Consider the following 25,550-nt stretch of genomic DNA (forward strand, 5'->3'; position numbering starts at 1 on the left):
ACCATAGCCTTCCAGCTGGCACCAGGGTCCTGCTCTGTGTGCATGTGGCATACTGGAGCAGGCACCAGCCAATGGGAACTGGTGCCCTGTCCCTCCCCTGTGTCTCTCCAAGTCTTGCATAACTTTCCGAGAGCTGATCCACTCCCCATGGTTCCCCCAGATCTAGGACCTGGCCCTGCCCAGAGATCAGCCAGTTTTTCTGTGCTCAGAGGTGGCAACTTGAAAGATATGTTGTGTGCATGACACCCATAAAAAGATGGTCGAGTCGGAACTAATGCAGCTTTCAGAAGGTTCTAGAAATGCCCTGAGAGTATAATCAGCCAATGCTTCTGTTCTAATGTCATGCTTAAAACACAGTCATTTGTAAGTCTGGTTGAAAAATTTCCACAAAAACTGTTCTTGCTGAAAAACTTGGGTTTTCAACTAAACAAAATTTGTCACAAAGTGTCTGATTTCCACCAAAAATTTCAAAAAGATTTTTGAAATACTGAACAGCCAGAACTGAAAATTATTCCATTTTCGACCAAAAACAGACACATTGCAACAAAAATTCAAAATATTTAAATTAAGATAGCACCACAGTGCCTCTTGGGAGTTGCCTTATGCTCCCATTCTCCTCTGTAGGACGGGCTATATAGCCAGATTATATCTCCCATAATGCACCATAGCCAAGGACTCCTGTGATGTATCCCCTCCCCAAGGGGGCAGAAAGTGTTACATCAAGGAAATGGAAGTTGTAGTCTGGCCAAAGAGATTGGTCTACAGAGGAGAATGGGTCTACAGAGGTCTACAGATTGGTCTACATGGGAACATCCAAACTACCACTCCCATGTGGGTCCATTTTGAATCAAAATGTTTCTTTTTATGATATTTTGCCAAAAAGTCAATATTTTCCCTGGGGGCTTGGAGGGCGGGGGGGAGACAGCTCTCTTTCTGACAAGCTCTAGTATTCTGTTGGTTTAGTGTATGATCGTTGGATATCCTGCTAGAGAGTTTAAGGGAGGTCTGTGGACACACAAAGGTTTTTTCCTGCCACCCTGTGCACTTCCATGTAGCTGTCACTAAGTTCATTTATTATTCCAACATACATTTGCAGCTGTAATTATTTTTACTTCAAAGAGAATAGTGAGATGTAAATATGTTTGTGAAACAAGTTCCAACCACAATATTGCTGTACAACTTAGATGCAGGATATTATTACTAAAATGGCTGCATGACTTGCTTTTATTATGGAACAATATTAGCATGTCCAGGCTGGTGGTGACCTTTCCCTAAACCAGCTATTTTGGATTATAGGAATCATTGCTAGAAGAGAGACGGTGTCAGAGACAGTATCTATGAAGAATAAACATTGACCAAAACTACTTTTCCTGACAAATGAACATTTTTGGGGGATATTTCTTGGGAAATTTTGAAACTAAATGAAATGAAAATGTTTGTTGCTTTTTGGTTTTCCTTTCTTCTCAGTTTTTCACCCAAAATGCAAGTTTATATGAAACAAAAAAAAAATTCAAAATTTCCTATTCATTTTTAAAAAATCTTTATAGCAATATTTTTCCACAAGAAATTTACTTTGGTTCAAAACCCATTTTACAGTGATTTTTTCTTTGTGAAATTTTTTTCAACCAGCTCTTAATTTTTGACTATAGAGAGGTCCTTTGTGACCCAAAGGTCAGTCTAAGGAATCAGACAATCAGAGTGTGCTTTTACTAGGAAAAAAGATGCGTTCTTAACCCAAGCTATCTAAGACTATGTAAAATCATAGTGAAGACAAGCCTGTTTATAGTTTTCACATGAGTTAGGTGGAATAAGACTATGGGAGAGCCGGGGGTTCACTTGGACCTGCTAACTCGTGTACAAACAGCCTGTCTTCAGTAGGATTTTACCTTCTCTTAGCTAACTCAAGAACACACTTCCTTTCCTATTGAAGAAAAGGCCTAGATGGCGCAGAAGTGACAGTCTAGAAGCAGAAATGATGAAAGTGAAATGCTAGAGGTAGCACTGCCAAGTATTACAAAACTTTTTTTTTTTTAATTGCACACACATAGAGCCTGGGGATGTCTTATTATGTAATGATGCACTATAGGTGGAGATATTCTTTTGGATTGTCATTTACTTATTTAATTATTCCCCCTTTATTGGAATGTGTTGACTGTTTTAGCAGTAGATGCTTTATATATACCTGTGAAATGCACGTTTTCCTCAAAACTCAGGTTATTTAGCACCAATACTTGCCAGCTGCTTTCCTGGACCCCTAAGGGTTTTAAACACTTTGCTGAAGTGTGATCCATTGGCAGAATGGAGAGCCATATCCTCCCTGTGTGATATCCTTGAACGTGGGTATTTAATGATAATTGCTTTGTAATTAAGAATACATTGTCATGTATTCCTGATGTACAATCCCATCTGGTGGATAAACTATTGAACTGGAAGTTTTATAAACTTAGATGGATTTAGAAATCTGGCTCAAAAGCTTTCAGGGCTACAAGTTTTTTTGTCATTGTCCACAACACCCTTAATATCTCAGAGTATATAGAATATTTTTAGATGCTGAAGTGCAGAGGACTAGTCATCCTTGGTAACAAAAATGTAATGGTGCGGTTTAAAAAAATATAGTTTGAGTCTGAGACAAGTTCTGTCATCAGCTATTATTAATAATAATTTAGATTGCAGCAACACCTACTGACCAACCAAGTTGGACTCCATGGTGCCTGGGTGCTTACAAACATATAGAAAAAGTCAATTCTTGTCCAAAAGAACTTACAGCCTTAAAGGCAAGACTGGTGAAGGAAAGAAACAACTAGAAGTGATGACTAGGGGCTTGTCTACATCAGAAAGTTGCAGCGCTGGTGAGGGAGTTACAGCGCTGCAACTTTGAAGGTGTACACATCTGCAGGGCACCACCAGCGCTGCAACTCCCTGTTTGCAGCGCTGGCCGTACTCCCGTTTTGTCTCGGGTGTAGAGGATCCAGCGCTGGTGATCCAGCGCTGGTAATCCAATGTAGACAGTTACCAGCGCTTTTCTTGACATCCGTGGAAGGAGGAAGCCTCTGGTAATCAAGCTGGTTTCCTTTCCCGGTTTGCTCTCTCGGTCCCGGAGCCACCCAGCAAACCGCAGGGAAGGAGACCTGCTTGCTCGGGGTTCCGGGACCGAGAGAGCAAACCGGGAACGCCGCGGTTTGCTCTCTCGGTCCCGGAGCCACCCAGCAAACCGCAGGGAAGGAGACCTGCTTGCTCGGGGTTCCGGGACCGAGAGAGCAAACCGGGAACGCCGCGGTTTGCTCTCTCGGTCCCGGAGCCACCCAGCAAACCGCAGGGAAGGAGACCTGCTTGCTCGGGGTTCCGGGACCGAGAGAGCAAACCGGGAACGCCGCGGTTTGCTCTCTCGGTCCCGGAGCCACCCAGCAAACCGCAGGGAAGGAGACCTGCTTGCTCGGGGTTCCGGGACCGAGAGAGCAAACCGGGAAAGGAAACCAGCTTCGCCGCGGTTTGCTCTCTCGGTCCCGGAACCCCGAGCAAGCAGGTCTCCTTCCCTGCGGTTTGCTGGGTGGCTCCGGGACCGAGAGAGCAAACCGCGGCGTTCCCGGTTTGCTCTCTCGGTCCCGGAACCCCGAGCAAGCAGGTCTCCTTCCCTGCGGTTTACTGGGTGGCTCCGGGACCGAGAGAGCAAACCACGGCGTTCCCGGTTTGCTCTCTCGGTCCCGGAACCCCGAGCAAGCAGGTCTCCTTCCCTGCGGTTTGCTGGCTGGCTCCGGGACCGAGAGAGCAAACCGCGGCATTCCCGGTTTGCTCTCTCGGTCCCGGAACCCCGAGCAAGCAGGTCTCCTTCCCTGCGGTTTGCTGGGTGGCTCTGGGACCGAGAGAGCAAACCGCGGCGAAGCTGGTTTCCTTTCCCGGTTTGCTCTCTCGTCCCGGAACCCCCCTTGAAGCCGCCCAACAGCGCTGCAGTGTGGCCACATCTAACACCACTTGCAGCGCTGGTTGCTGTAAGTGTGGCCACTCTGCAGCGCTGGCCCTATACAGCTGTACTAATACAGCTGTAACAACCAGCGCTGCAAAATTTTAGATGTAGACATGGCCTAGGGTAACAAAAATGCCAGTATGCTTTAGCACAGACTAGTTGGGTGCACAATTCTTATCCAATCAGCAGTGATCACAACTTAGCATTTGCTTAACTTTTGGTATCGTTCCTGTATGCATTCTGGCAGATGACTTTTAAGAAGGGACTTAACAAAGGAAATATACTTATGAAACTCCCAAGACTTGAACATGTGTATCAGGGGCGTCTGAATTTGGTCCTGTAGATTTAACCTTCTAAAACATGCAATTACATTCTCAAGCAATGCTGTTCAGTTACTGTGTATATGAACTATCTAGTTCTGCAGAAGGTTTTTGATCTACTTTGTATGCAAAGCTGCAATGGCTGGTCAGTTTGCTGAAGGAGAATTTGTCAAGGCAGCAGTTGTAAGTCTCCGATTACCAGACTTCTACATATTCTAACATGAAACAAGTAGAGATTATCTCTGCATGGACCTCTAAAAGCATTCAAGGTGCAGCTCAGATGTGTTTGTGATGTGTAAGAACAGAACCCAAGTCATATGCTGAATTTGGGGGGCGGGGGGATGCCCATCAAAAAGAATGCCTTTTTCAATCACACTCCTTAAGTGTTTTCCTTTGTTAGACCTTTACAGCTGAGACAGAATAGGGCCCTAGTGAGATGGAACATGCAGTAACCATGTGCTCATGGAGGTGGAGATAAGCAATAGGTGGTCCCTGTCCATCAGTATTCTAATTGTGGAATGTGTTTGGCACACTTATGGCAAACCAGTTTTTTTTTTCTTTCCAGCCAGCAGTCAAATTGTGTAGCTATTGATTTCCTGTCAAACTGTCAGTTAGAGCAGCTGAGATAATGGCAGATTAACATTCATTCACCAACATCAGTGCTGGGCTGTTAAACTAGAACACATCAGATAGGGACTCGAGGCAATCATTACAGTGATGCTTCGGTTTAAATGATTTGTAGTAGCCAGTGATTATGATAATGACTTCTGATCATCTCTGAATTTGCCCTTGTGTTCATCCCATCAGCCTGTATTATGTATTAATGTAGTCTTCGTTTGCAACGAATATATACAGGTACATACTGGTCACAGCGAATTAACTAATGAAAGGAAAAGATGGGGGGGAATGACATGTTGAAAGCATCTTGGCAACAGTGAGTAGTGTGAATTGAAAGAGACATCAATTACAATTGCAATTCACACAAAGCTGTCAATGGCAAAGACATTCTAATCCCCTCTCTCCTTGTCATTATTTTTCTTATCGTGAAAGAGGAATGGATCCTCAGCTGATATAAATTGCCATAACTACAGTGAAGTCAGTTTATACCAGCTGAGAATCTAATGCCCTCACTCTTTAGATTTTCACGCAACACTGTGGGTGAAATCCTGGCTCTGCTGAAGTCAGCAGCAAAACTCACATTGACTTTAGTGGGGACAGGATTTTACCCAATGTTTTTGCTAAAAATTAGTTCTCTCAAATGATATTATGGGCCTCCATTTTTATCCTCTCAGGGATTCTAGGTCATTCCCCCTACCCCCTTCAGTTTACAATCAGGATACTTTTCTAACCGAAGACCTAAAACTCAAGCTGAGATTAGAAAATCGGTCTGTGTTCTTTCTGCGTACCTTGCATGATCACCGGCAATAGATTATGGAGCCTGACAATTGTGCTGTTGATGCATGATGTGGAGTGGAATCCAGCTCATATGCCCACAGCAGTATAGGATCTAAAGGGATTGAAGGAAAGATAGTTTGTGCCAGTAAAATGAGCAGGTATCAGACCCACAGGAATGACCTATATTGACTAAGAAGGTGCCATATTTATACAGTTACCTTTCTAGCTATAGCTGCAGATTAAACACTTGCTAGGAAAACATTTTAAAAGTCCCTATCTCCTGTGCATGCTGTTATGATCTGTGTGGTTAGTCTCCTTGAACTGGCTACTTTCTATCACTAGCTACACCAATAATGTTTGCTATCACTTTTCTTCCTGACATCTTAGTCTTTTTGACAGTGTCTCTGGGTAGTTATAGTATCACATCCATACCCAATTAACCCCATTGCGCGAGGTGCTGTACAAACACATAGTTTGAGACCGTCCCTGTCCCAAAGAGCTGAGAGTCTAAATAGACAAGACAGACAAAGGGGGAGGTAAAGAAAGGAAATCCCCATTTTACAGAGGGGGGCACTGATAGAGAGAGATCCAGTGATTTCCCAAGATCACAGGGGAAGTCTACAGCAGAGCTAGGAATAAACTCATCTCTGCTGATCTCAGTGTCTTAAGCAGAGGACCATCTGTCCTCATGCATAAAGGAGAATGTAAACCAGAACGGAGTCATGTGGATTTATTTTGGTTGTGCCTGTGTCTCCACTCTGAAAGGCCGCTATTGATGCGAGGTAGTCCTTACTCCCCTAAGCGGTTTGACTGAACTCACTAGATTTGACCCTCATTGGCTAAATGGCTTGAAAAATGTGTACAAACAAATATGTTAATGAACTGCTGTTTTTTCCTGGCCACTAAAAGAGTAAGCTGCATAGTGCTGTGTGATTAATCTGGAGGAACTTTTCTGAGACAGAGGCCAACATTTTCAAGCTGGGTTGCCTGAAGTTAGGCAACTAAATAAAAGTGGGCTGATTTTCAAAGGTGATGAGTATCTCCACTTCTTATGGACTTCAGTAGAATTTGTGAGGACTCAGCACCACTCAAAATCAGGTAAATTTTTTAAGGTGTCTAATTTTGGATTCTGAGACTAATTTTAGACAACTGAGTTTGAAATTTCTGGCCTGAGATTTTACTGGCTAGAGGTAATAGCAGTTTGCTGGTGACTGCCTAGTGTTTTCAGTCTCTAGGCTGAAAACAGTGTATTCAGTGTTTCAGTCTCTCTGCTGCAGCAAGAGTTTTTAGTCTAGTCAAATTTCCGAACTATTCATTCTACCAATAAAGCTCAGTCACCAATGGAACTCTAAGGCAATGGGTGAGGGCCATAATACAGGTAACTTTTATTGATCTGCTGAAGGCCTTTAATTCAGTCAGCCATAAATTTCTCCTCCAAAACTCAAGGATAGTGCATCCCTAATGGTTTTGTAGTAACCTAAGAAATCATTACCTGCTTTCCAAAAGCAAAGTGAGCTCTGATCCAAGGACATTACAAATGGGGGAACCCCAGGGATTTGATCTGGGGCATCTGTTAGTTTCTATTTTTGTTTGTAATAAGCCAGCATATTGTTCTCACTTCTGTATAGATGTATTCTGCTGATCCAGTTTTGTATTACAGTGCGCTTTCCTTGTTGCAAGTTATCAGCAGTATTCAGTTAGATTATACCGGAAGATGCGTCTTCTCCAGTGAACTGATTTTAAATTAATTCAGAACCCAAAGCACCTCCCAGATGACAAAAGTGGGCCTGCCTCATCAGTGATTAAGCAAGTGGCTGATGAGCTAGTTTAAGCACCTTGGAATCTGGCTCGACCTTCCCTTCCAGCAAGCATTATGTTGTCTCCACGGTTGGGACCGTCATACAGTGAAAAGAGTGAGTTTGCCAGAAAATAGATTGGCCAGCAGTATCTATTACCCATCTTGGACTATAAGGCATTGATTGTAGTGTTCACAGTGGTGCTACTGACAGAGGCTACAGGTATTACATTATTCTGAAATGTGATTGTTTCAGGTAATCAGTTTAGTTACTGATACACAACTGCAGTTCCCTCCCAGTTACTGTACAGAATTTATAATTCTGCTGCCAGAATGCTATGTGCTTATGCAGTTACACACTTCCCTGCACTCTGATGGGTTCTAGCTCTCTGATTTTCATGACTATACGAACTCAGCCAAACAGTGTGCATATTCCTGTACCTTAATATTTGACAATCATTTGCCAATGAGATCACAGGGATTTGCATAATTATTGTATAGTTAATGAGAAATACTGTTCTGTGAATATGCAGATCTCTGTACTCTGGCTTCTATAACACTTCTGTTTTGTTTAGCTCCTTAACTCCAGAGAGTTATCAAACTGTTTGAGAGTAAAAAGATGCTGCCTCAGCATCAGCTGAAGCAGAAAACTCCAAAATGGAGACAAAAAAGAAATGAGAAAACACCAAAAGCACAGACAAGCAGTGTCCAACTGCAGAAAATAAATATAAAAGACCAATTTCTCTCCTTCCTCCCATCTCGCTGCCCATCTCTCTTACCAGAAGGGAAAACCAGTACGGATCATCTCAGATGAACTCACAGTTTGACTATATGGCTTGATTACACCAATGAATTCAATGGTGATACGGTGCAAACAGATTGCAGTTATTCTGGGGATGAAAGCTAAGGATAGGAGAGGTGGAAAAGGGTGATAGGTGGGAGAGAAATTAATTAAAAATAAATTCAGGTTTAAGATAGGGATGATACTGTATTTTAAATATCAGGTTGAGATAGTGGGACTTCAGAGATGGTTACTTCTCCGCATAGACCTCTGAATAGCAGTCAGATGTTTAAACACTTCTGATTTAAATTCAGTTCCCAACCTTGGCCAGTGTTGAATTAGTGACCTGGGACCTATTACAAAGCACATTGGGAATCTTTTCACTGATGTCACTGCTCTTTGGATTAGCCTGTTAGAAACTAATTGCCAGCTAACCAGGCTGGTTGCTTCTGTGGAAAAATGTATACTTTCTGGTGCCCTTTCCTTCCCCCCTCCCATCCTTGCCTCCAAAATCTGAAATATTTCAGTTTTCAACCAGAATTTTTTGATATTAAAATTTCTACTGAAAATGAAAAATTTTCCGCCGGGATGGGGGGGAATCTCAATTTTTTAAAATAGTTCTATCAACTATCTCAAGTTAACTAATGCATTTGTATTGCTACCCCAAAAGTCACAGATATTTGTTATAGGACATCGACGTTTATGTTTCTTGTATTTGGGAACAAATGTTTGTGGTATGTTTCCACTGACATGTAGAAAATGTTTGCCAGTTAACTGGTTAGCCATTTATTAACTAAAGTTAACGTTATGGTATAGACCAGGGGTCAGCAACCTTTCAGAAGTGCTGTGCCGAGTCTTCATTTGTTCACTCTAATTTAAGGTTTTGCGTGCCAGTAATACATTTTAACGTTATTAGACGGTCTCCTTCTATAAGTCTATAATATTTAACTAAACTATTGTTGTATGTAAAGTAAATAAGGTTTTTAAAATGTTTAAGAAGCTTCATTTAAAATTAAATTAAAATGCAAAGCCCCCCTGGACCAGTGGCCAGGACCTGGGCAGTGTGAGTGCCACTGAAAATCAGCTCGCGTGCCGCCTTCGGCACATGTGCCATAGGTTGCCTACCCCTGGTATAGACAAATCATTAGAAATTAAGAGCTCTTGGTGTGCCTTTACCAATTCTCTGGTCAGTCACCAGGAAGGAAGCATTAAAAGTGGGAGAAATATGTAAGACAGTTCAGGAGTTGGAGGTTGTTATTTTCCAACCCCTCTAAGCAAAATATTTGTTGAAATAATTCAAATATTACAGAGATTTTTAAAAAAATTTTTTTAAATGTCTGTTGATTTCTGTTCCATAGGCTAAGCCAGGGTAGTCATTATTTGTCAAGGTCCCAAATTTCTTGGTCAAGGTATAGTCAAGACTCCAGAGAAAATAACAATAAAAAACAATACTGATAACAAGTAAATAAAAAGATTCAATAGCATCTGGTGGTCTGGATTTGGCCTGTGGTCTGCCTGTTGACTATCCCTGGTCCAACCTGTCTCTTGAAACTCATAAATTTCTAGTTCATCTCAACTGAGCAAATATTAGGTCTTGATTAGATGAGCTATTAGATATGTTTAGCATTCAATGAAGATATAAATAGATATGATTTCTTTCCGTGGTTTTCATTTTATCACGAGCTTTCCCTTTAATTACCTGAGTGCTCCAAATCTTCATTAACGAAATAGGATGCAGAAGGTGGTCATAAGTTTGGAATATAAATCCTGCTGGCACATTTAAGTGCTTTTCACTTGACTAATTGAAATTTCCAGTATTCGCAAATCCCTGGAAAGCATTAGAATTTTATCATTCATACATGGAGTATGATTTTAGATGATTTTTTGGAGTATATTATTCTACAGTGATAATTGTTCCCATTTGGCCTGTAAAGAAATTTGACCTGGTATGAGTAGGAATAAAGATGATGATTTAAACACTTGCAAAAAGAATCTAGTACATTTTGTGGAAGGCCCTGGTGGTCAGAATCAAGACAAAACACAGTCTCTGAGATGCATTAAACCTCCCTTGCTTTGTGGAGTTGCTGTATCCTGCCACTACAAATTATTTCACAAGAGAATTTTGTGCTCTGTAATAGGCTCCTGGTTCATGTCCCATCATACTCCAATGCACAAGAAGTTGTTGGCGTCGGTATAATGTTAAGAAGCACAGTGGGCATAGAGCAAAGGCATGGGAAATGATGACAAGACTTTCAACCCTCCTTTGACTTTCAGGGAGGTGTATCATTCATCAAAACTTCTTGTCCTTCCTCAGTCTGATGGTATCTGTCTGAAGACTTGGCTATGAGCTGCAGCTACTCCTAACATCAATAACACCCATTGTAGGGCTTCGTTTTTAAATTCAGAATTCCTTAAACTTTATAACTTGGTTGCAGACTAACCCCAAAGGGTAAAAATAACCCTGTGCAGAGAGCCATCACATGGTCTAGGCACCTTCAGACTCATAACCAGGCTTAAATGTGACTTTAAAATTTCTACAGTTCTGCATATAAAATGATTTGTATGCACAAGTATTGTAGTCTGCATCCACAGACAGTCACTGATTTGTAGTTTACATCTAACTGCTTTTTAACATTTTTTACCTGGGAATTACAGGATGGTGTTTGCCATCAAAAATTGTGAATTCTCTTGGGGTTTGAAAGTGTTTTGGTTCCCTAGAAATGCTCTTTAATTTATTATATGAGGGTTGGGGAAGGATTGCTAGGTGGTTAAGGCTGTGGACTGGGAATCAATAGATCTGCGTTCAGTTCCCAGCTCAGTCATAGACTGCCTGTGTGACCTTGAGCAAGTCACTTAATTGTTCTGTGCCTCAATCCCCCACCTTCTCTTTGTATGTTTTATCAATTTCTCCTACCCTTTGTCTGTCTTCTCTAGAAAATGTTGCTCTTCAGGGAAGGGATTGTTTCTTACTGTGTGTATATTTGTTCAGTGTATCACACAATAGGGGACAATTTTTGACTGAGTCCTTTAGATGTGAATATTAAACAAATAAGTGATTAGTGAAATATGCAATTAGGGTTTTTAAGTGCCTCAGGACACCAGTTCGAACAATAATGAGCTTGGGCTTCTCATCAGCTCTCTTCTTTATTGTGTCCATCAAAAACTGTTTCGTATGTAGGTCAGCAAAAGTGAGCTACAGGGTATATTTCCCACTACACTTCTCCCTTGAAAAGCATTTTGGACCTGCACGCACTAGACAGGGGAGTAAGAATCCTAGGGTAAATTCTTCATCTAGATCTCGGTACGTCAAGGCAAATTGTGCTGCCACACAAGATTAAGTCATCCTAAATCTTTAGAGATTCGGCTAGAAGTTAAATTTACACATTCTGAGAAGACAAAGGGAATAGATGGCTGTTCAAAAATATAATCAACACTGCGCTTTAATAAAATTACCTCCATAAAATTGAGTATTCCTGTGTTCTCTGCCAGCATGAATGACATTACAGTGAATACACAAAGGGAACGGAAACATGCGGTTATCTTTGTTTGATACTGGTGATGTCACATGTGCTGGTAGGGAAATCTGGGAGTCTGACGCTCTGATTTCTTTGGATGGGAAGAGGAAGTGATTTTTTTGAGTACAATGAGAATTCCATTTTTAGGCGATGGCCTCCATGTTTTCTACACTTTTTGGACTTCTACTAAAAAGAACTTGGGGGATTTTTAACAAGCTTCCCTCTCAGAAGGTCACTGTCCCCTTTCAGGGAGTCTGGATTCAGCCTCTGACTTGTGACTACTTTACATCCCAGAGCATGAGAATCATACGACAAGCATACATCTGACTGACAGACGGGCTGCTATGAGAGAGAAGGTCAACCTGGTTTCAGTCCCATGATCCCTTGTCACGATGTGGCCCTCAAGCTCTGTGGGTTAAATTAGTCCCAGACGGGATTGAATCCAGAATCCCCCATGAAAGGGGCAAGCTGACGTTGTGATTCTTCCCCTGAATGAAAGTTATGAATGTTGGAGTTATGAATGAATATGTGCATGATTAAATGTACTGCTCAGAGAAAGTCAGTTAAGTCTCCTAACAGTAAGCCAACTGTATACGGGGGCAAAACATGAAAGTAACAAATTTAGGAGAACCACACTAACTACAAGACTGGCACCAAACCCACTGGTTCTGAACTCTGAGCCACAGATTACTCCTGAGCCAGGGTGCCTATGACTATTCATTGACGGTTGGTATTTTACGCTTACGTTTCAATGTGCACAGTAATTTTAGGTCCTGATTCTGCCATCCTTATTCAACATGAGCAATACGTGACCCCCGAGACTAGCCCTATTGAAATCAATGAGACTATCTGCGTTGAACTTTACTATTGTATATGAGTAAAGGGGGCAGAATCTGGCCCTTAATGAGCATTGGGAGGTACATCAATGGGAAGACTAGACCAGTGGTTCTCAACCAGAGGTATGTGTACCCCGAGGGTCATGCAGAGGTTCTCTGGGGGGTACATCAACTTATTTAGATATTTGCCTGGTTTTAAAACAGGCTACATAAAAAGCACTAGCAAAATCAGTACAAACTAAAATTTCATACAGACAATGACTTGTTTATACTGCTCTCTATATGATACGTTGAAATGTGAGTAATAATATTTATATTCCACTTGATTTATTTTATAGTTTTGTGGTAAAAATGAGAAAATAAAGCAATTTTCGGTAATAGCCTGCTGTGATACTTTTGTATTTTGTGTCTGATTTTGTAAGCAAGTCGTTTTTAAGTGAGGTCAAGCTTGGGGGTACTCAAGACAAATCTGCCTCTTGCAAGGGGTAAAGCAATCTGGAAAGGTTGAGAGTCACTGGACTAGACTCTAAGCATTAGCAGTCAGCACAGTAGAGGGGGGAGCTCTGTGTTTGCTGTGCAGTGAATATGACACTTAACTATTTAGTCTGGATTAAAGGATTTTTCACACTTTGTTTTTCAGACCACAACTTTCAGCACTTTGGCCAATGAGAAGTCCTTATCTGACCGCAAATGGGTAAGTTAACCTTTCAGCTTTACAGCTCCTCCTTAGAATGCTACAGGGCTTCCAACCTCCAGAGCGTCTAGCAAGAGACGCTGCCGTCTTCCTGAGAGCAGGCAGCTGCTATAATTAAATAATACATTACACAGCAGTGGGAATGTGACAGGCTATGGTTCAAACAAAGGTAAACTCCCTTGCATTTTGTCTTGTGTGTGTGTGGAAAGGCACTTTCCAAATTTCTCATTTTGTCACAGCTTCTGTTTTAGAGGATTAGAAAAAATGTCATTAAGAAAAAAATTGGAGGTCTCTGTGCAGTTAGATATTTGCTCTCATTTAGGTTTTTTGTATGTTGATCTGGAAGTTATTATTTTAAAAGCACAATGGCAAAATGTTGATTTTGGAGGTGGAGTAGGGGACACAAATCAATCTTTTTGCATCAATATCTGCTTGCGATTCATCATGATCATTTTTTAAGCACTCCACCTGCTTAGCTAAAGAGTTCCTGGTATATTAATTAGCATTTATTGGAAGAAGATCCAGTAACAATAAGATATGTCTACACTGCATCTGGGAGTGAGCCTCCCAGCCCAGGTCTACAGACTCATGCTAGCAGGGTTTGTGTTAACACGCTACAAGTAATGGTGTAGCTGTTGCTTTGATGTTCCAGGCCTGAGAGCCCAAGCTCCAGCCAGAGCTGCAACATCTGCATAACTATGGTTAGCATGCTAGCTTGAGCCCCTCTAACACAAATCTGTAGGATCGGGCTGGGAGGCTTATTCCCAGATGCAATGTAGACATACCCCATAGTTTCTGAACATCCATGCGCTCTAACAGCTTCTTGGGCTGCAGAGTCCTATGATCTCTTTATTCTGCCATTTGATCTAAAGCTTGACTAGCTATTAACTAGCCACTCTCAACAACTTGAACATATTTTAGATACCTACTGATAAGGAAAAGCAGGTGTGGAAGCAGCTCACCTATTTGTAAAAGCTGCCTGCTTCTTCTTAAAGCTTAGTAAAAACTCTGCCTTGCTGATGTGCCATCACTCCTGATATTCCGGGAAAAATTGGTAGCAGGGAATGCTTCTCACAGTAGCAAATCTTGCTAATACCATTACTGACATTTTCATTCGACTTATGTAGATACAAATGAAGTGTTGATAATAGATATAAGTTGTTCCTCAAGGCCTTTCTGGATACCTGTCTCTTCACTTGACTGTCCAATATGTATGTGTGCTATCTGTTTGAAAGACTCTAGTTTATAATCTTCAGCCATAGAAAAAGATCTGTCATCTTAAGGAAAAAGGGGGATTTTAGTGAAATGTTGAATTCCTCCGTTTATCCAACCTTCAGGTTCAGCACAGGCTGCAGGAGTAGCACAGGCTTCTCCATACTGCCCTGCCAGCATGCCCCAGTATTGACCTAAAGAGACCAGTTGTAATTATGAGTGGATGGTTCAGGATCTAGGCCAGATCCCCGGCTGGTGTAAATCCTTGTAGCCCCATTGACATCAGTGGATCTATACCAGTTTTCACAGCTGAGGATCTGGGACCTCTATATTCAATTGTTGCTCTTCTCTCTATTATGACTGTCTGCTATGGTGTCCTGGGCAAATGCTAGTATGAGTAATTATATTCTAAATTATCCCCACACTTTCAGTGTGCTACAGAATTCCTCAAATAATCAGATCTCCCTATCTGGCTTCTGTTGCATTTCCTGGTGACAGAGCACCCTATTAAGTGAATTTCAAAGACAACGTACAGTAATGACAGCCAGAGGAATCAATAAGTGAGGAGGCCATATTAACTTAGTTGATGGGTATTTTTGTTGTTTCAAGGAACATTTGCATTTTTCTACTTTATTATAAAACATAAGGACACAGCAGAAGTGCTATTTATAAATTCCTATTATGATTTGTTCCACACTCATCCGTCTTACTGTCTCAGTCCCTGCCATTCACTGTTTTTGGGAAAGACAAATTGCATGGGCTGGAAGCAACCTACATAAGGCCCTGATTCAGCAAAACACTGAATGTGCTTAAGGTCCACTGAGGTCAATGGAGCTTAAGGACGTGCTGGAAGTTAAGCGTTTGCTTCAGTCTTCGCCTCAGTAATGATGAATGTAAGCAGGTGTTTCAAGTTTAACGCTTGCTTTATCACGCTGCTGAATCAGGGTCAAATCCCATCCCCGTTAACCAGAATTATTATTTAGTAACTGGAAATTTGTTCACTGTGCCAAAATGTATAGATTTTATTTAAATATAGTAAAACAGTACACTCAGTCAGCCCTCCACTCAGACTATATGAGAGAAAATCCAGACCTCCGACAATATCTTCCCAGTGCCGGACAACATCTGTACAGTATTTGTCAGTTGATATTGTGTGTGACAGAGTGTGGTGCTAATAGTACTGTATAGTGATGATAGAGTAAAGAGAAATAATGTATTCTGGTCTAGGCTACCCAGCAGTGTGATGAAGCCAGGTGATCTGCACAATGCTGCTTATGAAACGTTTTCCTAGAATTTCCATAAAATATTCATGGCTATTGTTTGTATTTGATCTAAACCTTGGCTCCGGCTCTCCCCTGTCTAGTAGGTATGTCAAGGACATACGTGTTTGCACAAGAGCATGCCGCATCCCCTGTTAGCCTGTTGAATGTATTGTTCATTTTAGATTTACATGGAGGATGTTTCACTCACAGAGATGGGGTTACCTTTATTCAGGAAAAGAGATGATTGGAAATGCACAGTATAATGGGACAATGGAAGCATCAGCTGTTTCATCATTTCCTGAGGAGTACTGCTTCTCTGATTAAACATCCCCAAACAATGAAGTTAATGGCTGGGTATTTACTAACATTCTACAGGAGGGTTTGATATTTGACAGGAAGTATCGTACAAATGTTAATTCTGAATTGCAAGAGGATATATTTTTCTGAATTCCAAGAGGAGATATATACCATTTCCCAGGAGATTTACCACTTCCCAGAAACACCTGCCCCATGATCGGTCACTAAACGACTTAGTGGAGTTGTTTCACAAGACTGCCTGTATTCCACTAAGTGAATGAATATATATATATATGTAGGTTTAAATTTCAGTCATGCAAAGTAGGTCAGGGAGGCTATTTTCACTTAGTGGAATACAGACGGTCTTGTGAAACAACTCCACTAAGTTGTTTAGTGACCGATCATGGGGCTGGTGTTTCTGGGAAGTGGTAAATCTCCTGAAAAGGATGAGTTCTGAAGTGGAGAGCCTCTGTGTTCCTCCCTCCCCACCCCACTCCCTCAGTTCCCTTCTCCACTTCCTCAGCCAGTAGTGAGTTGTGGTCATTGGTGATGGTGAAGAGTAAGACCTAACTGGCTTCATTTTCCCCTTCCACTCTTATTTCTTGCAACCAAGTTCCCTGTTACTTCATCCCAACTTGGACTCTCTGCACTGTTGATTCTAGGCAACAAGGTGTAGGAACACTTCAAGCTTGCAATGTCTATATAATTATTATGGTATTTCTATTTGTATTGCAGTAGTGCCTCTGAGCCCCGCTCATGGGTGAGAACCCTCTTGTGCTAGGTACTGTACAATCACAGAACCAAAAGAGAGCCCCTGAAATACTGTCTTGTGTCCACACACAACAGATGTCCCATGCACTTTTACAGCACTGGTCTTACCAGTTGGTTGTACTATAGAGAGTAGATCTGGCTGCAAAATAGTAAATCTTTTCTTGAAAAATTTCTAAAGAAATTAAATATGATAACTTGAAAAAAGTTCACAGAAAAATTTCAGTTTTTCAACCAAAAAAATGAAAATAAAACCTTTTCAATCAAGTTAACAAAGAAATAGGTGAAGTGGTGTCTAGTTCAGATAGTATTTCAGGGCTGATGGCAGATTTACAGACCTGATAATTGAGAGAAGTACTGTAAATCTATCTATATCTATCTCAAGTGATTATATTTAGAGTTGGCTGACACTTTTTGGACAATTTTTTTTTCCACTGAAAAATCATGCAATGGAGACATATCATGAATTCATGCTGAAATGACCCCTCCCCCCCAGTTTGGCCACTGAAATGACCCCTCCCCCCCAGTTTGGCCACTGAAATGACCCCTCCCCCCCAGTTTGGCCAGTGAAAAATCACTTATTCACACAGCTCTGCCTATATGGCCCAGGCCCATATTATCATGGCATCTGAGTGCCTCACAGTCTTTAATGTATTTATCTTTACAACACTTCCGTGAGATAGGGAAATGTTACTATCCCCATTTTACAGATAGGGAACTGAGGACAAACTAAGGCCCAGATCCACAAAGGTATTTGAAATAATTGAAGCCTGAATAAGTTTCAACTCAATTTTGCAATCTAAAGAGCATTAGAACTTTTGGGTGCCTCTCTGAACCCCGCCTCTAAGCTATCAGAGGTCTGCCCATGTGGGTACCACTTTTCAAGACATGCGTGCAACATCCCCTGCACAAATGATCTGATAACCGTTGAAAATGTAACTGATGCAGTACTGCAACCCCAAATGTTCAGTCTGCTCCCCTAGAACGATGAGTGACTTTTTAAAAGTAATCAGATTTTTAAAAACAAAAGATTCTAGGGTCATTTTATTTGTCTTCTGGTTTTTGAGCCCTTACCGTGTGTTCCATACACATTTTTGAGCTTTTCTCTACAGTCGAGAGGCCTAGAAATTTCTCTAGTCTTAAATAAAAGCAGAGAGTCTCACATAACCTCTTGTCTTTAGCATCTTAAATCAAGTCATCAAATATTAGACGACTGTTGAAAAAGTCATAGGAGTTGGCAACACTGAGAGTACATGCTGATCACTAAGGTTAAAAGCTTGTCAATGAATTTTCTTCCAAAAAAAATCAGACCTGACGACCATCCAGAGCTGGGTTTTGTAAGAACCATGACCAAAGATCCCTTAATTTTGGGGGAAGACCCAAAGTCTGTTCACAGCTGTAAGGGACAATACCATCCAAGCCACCTTCGGTGGCAGTGGGACTGCTGCTGCAAGCTCCCTCCCTACTGGCTGCCTGCAGCAGAGCCAACTTCTTGGCTGAGCAACTAACGTGCCTTCTGGCCATCAGGAAAGGCCACACGGTCTAATGGACTAAGCAAGGGGACCTGAGTCTCCATCTTCACATGGATCTGGTGCATTGTGTGTGATGGCTGGCTCAGGGAAAGAGGGCTATTCGTGGAAGGAAGGGTGCCAATTTTATATGTGATAGGCCTGAAGATGATCTCTACATATACACTCACCTCGCTCGCTGTTGGTGTCACCCAGCATAGCTGTCCAGTGGCTCCTTTAGTTGACCAGTCTGCTGAGCTTTTCAAGAACCAGGAGTAAACACTGTGTTCTGTAAAACTGGTAGGGATAGGCCCCAAATCAGGGATATGCTTCCCTGTCTGGGACATGTGGATACCCTACTTATGTATAAACCGCTGAGATTGTGGTAGTCATTCACATTAATGCTGAATGAGATGGCACCATGGCACACCCATTAGTTGTTTTGTTTTGGGTAAGTGGGGCAGGAGTCATTCCTTGTCTTTGGGAGAGGCTTGGTGGCAAAATGTTCCAAAGACATCAAGGGCTGACCCAGTATGGGCAACTCTCACAATTTTAGTGTGAGTCTCGTGATATTTTATGTTTTTCTTGAAGCCACAACTCCTGGAGTCATGTGAATAGGTGAGAATCCCAGCTTTAATTTTTTTTAAATGCCAGATTTTAGCCCTTATGGCTGCAGCGAAAAGCTTAAAAAGTGACCCAAATTCACTCTAAAGGCTCAGAAACAAGGTGAATAAAACAAACCCAATATATATTATTTTTTTAATCTTGTGATTTTTCTTAAGCCAGTCTATTGATTGAGACCTGACTTGTGATTTTTGGATGTTTGGATTTGGCAATACTGCTGCCCTGCTAAGGACACTGAGAGAGACTGTATTCCTTGAAAGACTTTTGCCTAAGTGTGAAAACAACTCTAAGTTAAAAGTAATTAAGGAGCTAGCAGTCCTGATTTCTTTTTATTATACAGCCTCAAAGCCTAACTGACACTTCCCCAAGGTGGAACAATCAAGCGGGAAACAAGTGACTGGTACTGTAGTTGCCTGTCTGGTCCCAATGTAATAATATGGGGAGGAGGAGGTCAAAGAAAATATAATTAAAAGGAAACTAAGAGTGACCCAAAATTGCAATGTCTGACTTTTTAGCTCTCAAAGTGAAATGATTCCATAGAAATGCTTAATCAAAGCCATATCCATGGGGCCAAAGGGGAAGAATGTGTTATGAGAAAATAAGATGCCATGGCAGTGGGTCAAATGGAAACCGAAACTAGGCTCTCCAGCTATCAAATAATGCAGTTCTGCCCCAAAGAAAGGAACAAAGATGACTAGACCAAAAAGGAAAAATAGTCTATTGCAAATAACCCCAGCGGCTTTGAAGGACAAAGGAACAATATGTGGTAGAAGGAAAATCCAAGTGCAGCATGTGCCAAAAGTAACAAAGGGTTTAACTGGCGGAGAGTAACAAGTCTATTTAGGCTTGAAAAGAAAACCCAAACAGAGTTTACCTTCGTCCGTCTCAGGTAGCAGTTCCTAAGCATCTCCGGTCTACCACTAGTTCAGGCTTCGTTCCCTGCTAATGCTTCCAGGCCCAAGCCCAAGCCCAGACATTAGTATCTCCCCCAGTGCACAGTAGTGATCCAGGAGTGAGCAAACTGTAAATAAATGTTTGATTTATTGTGATGCATAGAACAGAGGGGGGAAAAGGGCAGCCAGCCATGTGCTCTAGTCACTTTTGAGAGAGAGACTCTTTAAAAATACATTCTAAGTGCAGCAATTTGAGAACCCACCACGCACATGCCCCTTTCCCTCCCAGATTCCCTACTCCTACATCCCTGCCCTCATCTTCAAACGCCTGGGGGAAAAGATGGGTCTGGAAAGTCATTGGATTCAGGCTATTTCAGTCTAAGTGGGGAGTGAATTGTAAAGTCGTGGGGCCCTTGTAGAGAATGTAGTGCCAGCAGCAGGACTCCTCTCTAGTGCTTTTGCTGATCTCAGCTATAGCCACGCGACACGAAATAAGAGGTGGAATGGGGAGAGAGAGCTATAGTTTTTGTGTGTGTGTGTGTGTGTGTGTGTGTGTGTGTGTGTGTGTGTGTGTGTGTGTGTGTGTGAAAGAGAGAGAGAGAGAAATCAACCTGAGAACAAACACAGTGCATATAGGACTAATGGGGGATATTAGTTTATGAGCAAATATAAAGATGCTGGCCCTGGCATACAAAACTTCCATTCTAAGCCCATGATCTTGCAAGCTGCTCCACATAGATTGGTCTGTTTGTCCTTGTGGAGACCTATTTAAGATAAGGGCCTAAAATAAATAATCGTCATTTTTGTTTTATCCGACCGTGGTACATACAGAGTTAGGGAATGGGCTAGAGACAGCTAAAAACAAAGTGGAGGGGAATACTCCTTCCGCACAGGAGTGATGTTTTGTTTTCTACACCTTTCCATGCAATGCTTGCATCAGATGATTAGTTATTTTGTGTTTGGTGCCAGCCCAACTGGCAGCACAAGTGTGGAGATTATAGGAGTGAAGCTAGCTGAAAGAAAACGAATTTTTTTGGGGGATGGATGTAACAGAGGTGCGAGGATGTTCAACACAGCCAAAGGAGCAGTTCTGTACATGTGTATGTAAATTGGCCTTTCTATGTGAAGCGTTGTATGGGAACTCCTCCTAGGATTTGAAGGTTGTGAATGTAATTTGAAAGTTTGTTCTTTTCTAGATTTGCAAGTATAGCAGGTCAAAATGTTTCAGTTTTAGACAAAATGTGTAAAGAAAACAATGATCTAACTTTCTTCCTGTTTTCTTGACCTAGAATATTTCCAAAGTAGCACAGCACCAACTGTAGCAGCATATTAGACTTGTTAGAATTTTGTATGCAGTGTAGTTGTAGCCATGTTGGTCCCAGGATATTAGAGAGACAAGATGGGTGAGATAATATATTTTACTGGACCAACTTCTGGTAGTACAAGAGCTTCAAAGTTGTTTCTCTCACCAACAGACGTTAGTCCAATAAAAGGTATTATCTCACCCACCTTGTCTCACTAAAATTGAGTTAATTTACATAGTTAAACTCAGTTTGTAGCACTTCCTTTTAAAGAGATTTGATTTCCTTGGACCCCTGGTTAAGTGAAATAATTTGATACCATGAGAGCTTCAGTGTTGATAATTCTACCACGAAGGAGTTCCTCCTAGTGTCATGGAGTTTGTTAAACAGAAACAAAGGACTGTGCATGATGCTGTCTGTGATAAATAGTGCCATTATAATTAGTGCCATCATTTCCAACAGTTAAGCCTTCTGTTCAGAGGATACACATCACAGAGCCTGAATGGTGCCAATCCTCACTCAACTCTCATTGACATGAATTCTCAGAGTCAGCAGGTGCTGAGACCTGGCACTCCTCTCCTCTTAACAGTCCCTCTTCATTTACTCCCTATATTTTCTATTTAAGAAAAAGCACTGGGGGTATCTTATGACAAAATAAGCATGCAGTCCTGTGAAAACCAACCCTTTGAGAAACAATAACACATGGGAAATGTTCACCAATGTATTGTATTCTGTAATGTAATCTATGTGTAAAGTAGCACCAGTTTTCTAATGTGTACCTGTGCTGGAAGATGCTGTAATGAGTTGGCTCTGTGTGTATGTGCACGTGTGCTCACTCCTGACTTCTACTAGATGCGTGCAGAAGTGCTTAACTGCATGTCATAGGACAAATACAGGGATCAATGGCAATTGTCCTTTAGCTCAAGTGGTAAAGGTGGGTGCTTTTGGAACAGAAGGATCTGAGTTCTACCCCTGATTTTGCTGTGAAGTTCAAAGTGCCCATGGAGTGCTGCTCCTGCTGCCATGGTTTTGGTGATGGCTTCAGTTTGGCCTTAGAATTTTCATGTTCAGTTGTTGTTTTTTCATTCCTTCAGAATTTTCTGAGAGAGGAAGGTCAGAGCTAGGGAAACGTCAATTTTTGGCAGTTATAGCTCAGGAAAATCAGAATGAAATTTCACAGGACAACGAAAAAGCACGTCTGTGGCCTGAGGGCCTTCCTCAGACAAATATCAAAGGCCTGCTGGAAATGTTGGAGGCCTGAGAGCTTCTCAAAGAAAAGATCCCAAGAATCTTTTGTAATGAAAGAGTTAGGTAATCTAAATAAATATAGGGGGTCTCTATCATCTCACTATAATATGTGACGTACAAGCCGTGTTTCTTATTTGTCACAAATCAGCTTTGTTGCTTAGTGTTGTTACAGTTTCTTGACTGGATGGGTGTGCAGGCGTTTGTGGCTGAAATATTTGTATATGTGAATTAATACTAATGCATATGGCACTTGGGGGAGAAGAGGTTAGCTGAAGGAAATTTATTTAAGAAATTGAGCCGATATTGGGAAGAGGAATGGGTTTTTGTGTTGTTGTTTTTTCTCCAGTGTTTGCCCAGATCTCACGAAGACCTCAGTAGCCAAAGATTTGTTGCAGTGTAAAACACTAGAATGGCTGCAAACCTACAATATTCTTGGTTTATGCCTGTAAAATGCTGGGTAGTTCAGGAAAGTAGCGGTTATAATCTACACATTTCCTCTCTCAAGTGTAAATGCTTTAATAGTTGGTGAGCTATTCTACTCCAGCCACGCCACTGCTTTTAGGGTGTGATTTTCAAAAGCATTCAGCATTGATCTAACTAATTGACTTCAGGGAGAGCTGTGTTAGGCCAATGCTGAGCACCTAAACTAAAGCTGTGTCTTCACTGCAGAGTTAACTTGACTTATCTATTGCCTATTGGCTCGTCTTGAATTAGCCTAGCTCAATTGAGAGCAATCATGCTGCAAAATGACACTGTACAGAGTAATTCTATTACATCTGATGAGTTGTGTTAACTCGATCTGTAGCCTGTAACCCATGACAGACCAGTCAGCTCGGGATATTAAAAGGACCATCATGCTTGAGCTACTCATGTCAGGGCAATATTCAGGTTCTAGTCGACTTAACTTTGCCGTGAAGACAAGCCACAAGCAGGATGGAATTTTCATCCCTAGATAGAGTAACTTATGCCTCTTGCACACTGAGATTATTGCACAGAAGGGCTTCTAGACAAAGATCACTGAGAAAATGGAAAGGCATCAATTGACTGGTGTTATTTTAAGTCACTGGCCCAAATCCTATGGAGTTGTGTGGTCATAACTAAAGGAAGAAGAGTGTGTATTTATTTGATTTTGGGGAGAGGGCCTTGTTTGAACAGTCAGTGCTCAGTGTGAGTATATCCAAACTGCAAAAAAAAAAGGTGTTCATAACCTGCTAACTCAGGTTAAAATCACAGTGAAGACATAAATTAAAAGATGAGTTGCTGCATCTTCACTGTCATTTTTAACCAGAGTTAGCTAACTGAGTTAAGAACACACGTTTTTTTTAGCGTAGACACACACAGAGGTAGGTGCTAATTCTGGCACCCTCTCACCCTTTTGATGACTGGCACAAAAACCTTTTTGATAATTGGCACAAAAACAATCAGAGTATCACATCTGCATAATAATATTAATATTATAAAATAGAGGGAGAAAAAAAGGGGAAGAACAGAATCATCTGGGAACTTCCCTGGAAATCACTGGCGCTGGCATATTTGTAAGGGGGGGCAGAATTTTAGCATTATATCCCAATTTCTTCCTTTTGGAAAAGCTGCTGCTCACTTTTCACCTTCCTTCCGTTGCTCTCTCTTTTTTTCTTTTTTCGGCCACTGTTGTGGTTTCTCTGCAAGGTGAAAGAATATAGAGTGTGTGTGCCCTTTGATCTTCAGTTTAAATATGTCATTAATGCTAGCTGCTGCTGCTGCTTAGTGGTTAGCAAACTCTGGCATTTCCGATGGACTGCTTTTTTCTTGGTCTTTGTGCTTATTGTCAGGAGTGGAGGCAGGAAATAAAACCTGCTCCATTCTCTTTTTGATTGAAGTTTGCTTAAGGGAGTGATCCTGCACTCACTGAAGTCAATGGAAATGCTCCCATTGACTTCAGGCCGTGTAAGGCCGAGCCCCAAATGTGTGTCTGTAGATTTTAACTGGTCTGCTCACTGGATCTGTCTTCTTTTCTGTGCCCAGCGTGATTGAAACCAACACCATTCTGTGTGGCTGAGCCTTTCTTGCCCATCATGCAGGAGGTCAGTCCTTAATTCCCTGTTTCCTTAGCTGCTTCTGGAACTGCAGAAAGAGATCTAGTCAGAGCCACATACACTCTGTTCCAGGCAAGACCCAAATTTGACAGCAGTGTACCTGATTTTGCTGCACTCCAGTGCAGCTGACTGGAAAAGTTGGGCAGCAGCCTCAGTTAAATTAGGAAACCAGTGTGTGTGTTTAATGAATAAAATATTAAAACAAATAACTCGGGGACTGCTGTACTGATGCTAATATCCATTTTCTTATTAAATGTCATATATTTGACTTCCCCATAATTTCAGTTGTCAGCACAGCTCTTTTGGTATTGACAATACATAACTGCCATTTAAAAGTTGTGAAGAGGAAACTGGAGGTTTTGTTGCAGGGTAGGCATAGATGAGGCTTGCGGCACCTAGGCGGGTGTGGGAAATAGTTTGAAATTGTGTTATGAACTCAGTAACTAGGTGTTTCCACTAATGATTTTTGCACTGAAATTACCATCTTTAGGCTTCTGATTAACAGTCTATTGAGATAAATGACGAAGTTATCACCTCTTAGAGCTATTGGTTCAGGGTGTTTGCAGACTCAGGAAGATGATTCTGAATTGGGCATAATTCATATTTTTTAAGGCTTTTTTCACAACCATGAAGGTAAGAAGTATATTTATTTTAAAAGAAATGTTAGATTCTGAAGCACAAATGTGTGGGAAGAGGTAGCTGGATTCTGCAGCAAATTCCAGGGCTATCCAGTTGCAGAATATATGAAGCCCTGTATATAGTGAACTCTTGTGTTAACTTTTCTCCTTCTAAAGCTCTTTTATATGGTGCAGAGACACATTCATTCTTCTCTATGGGAAAGATTCATTCTCTTCTGCCTTAAGCCTGTCTTAATTATTGCTTAATTCTGATTTGTATAGTCTGAGAACACACAAATGGCAACTGTTTCCTGTTCTAATAGTTTGATTTCCTTAATGTCTGTTCTTTATCAGTATCATTTCCCCCAGACTATTTAAAATTCCTTTGAGTTTTAACTTCTATTGCCATTTTATCCCTGTGTATGTTGAATTGTTAGTATGTAATATT

General features: G+C 41.4%; 1 protein-coding gene across 1 annotated transcript in view; it reads left to right on the forward strand.

Annotated features, from left to right (window-relative positions):
- The window catches only part of LOC115652704, a 294,278-nt gene that overhangs the window by 100,901 nt on the left and 167,827 nt on the right, over positions 1 to 25,550 (forward strand). Inside the window, exon 3 of the mRNA XM_030565092.1 lies at positions 13,244 to 13,297. Within this exon, the coding sequence (XP_030420952.1) occupies positions 13,244 to 13,297 (54 nt within the window). The remainder of the gene's footprint in view (positions 1 to 13,243; positions 13,298 to 25,550) is intronic.

The sequence above is a fragment of the Gopherus evgoodei genome, chromosome 5, assembly GCF_007399415.2.
Source record: "Gopherus evgoodei ecotype Sinaloan lineage chromosome 5, rGopEvg1_v1.p, whole genome shotgun sequence".
Classification (NCBI taxonomy): domain Eukaryota; kingdom Metazoa; phylum Chordata; order Testudines; family Testudinidae; genus Gopherus; species Gopherus evgoodei.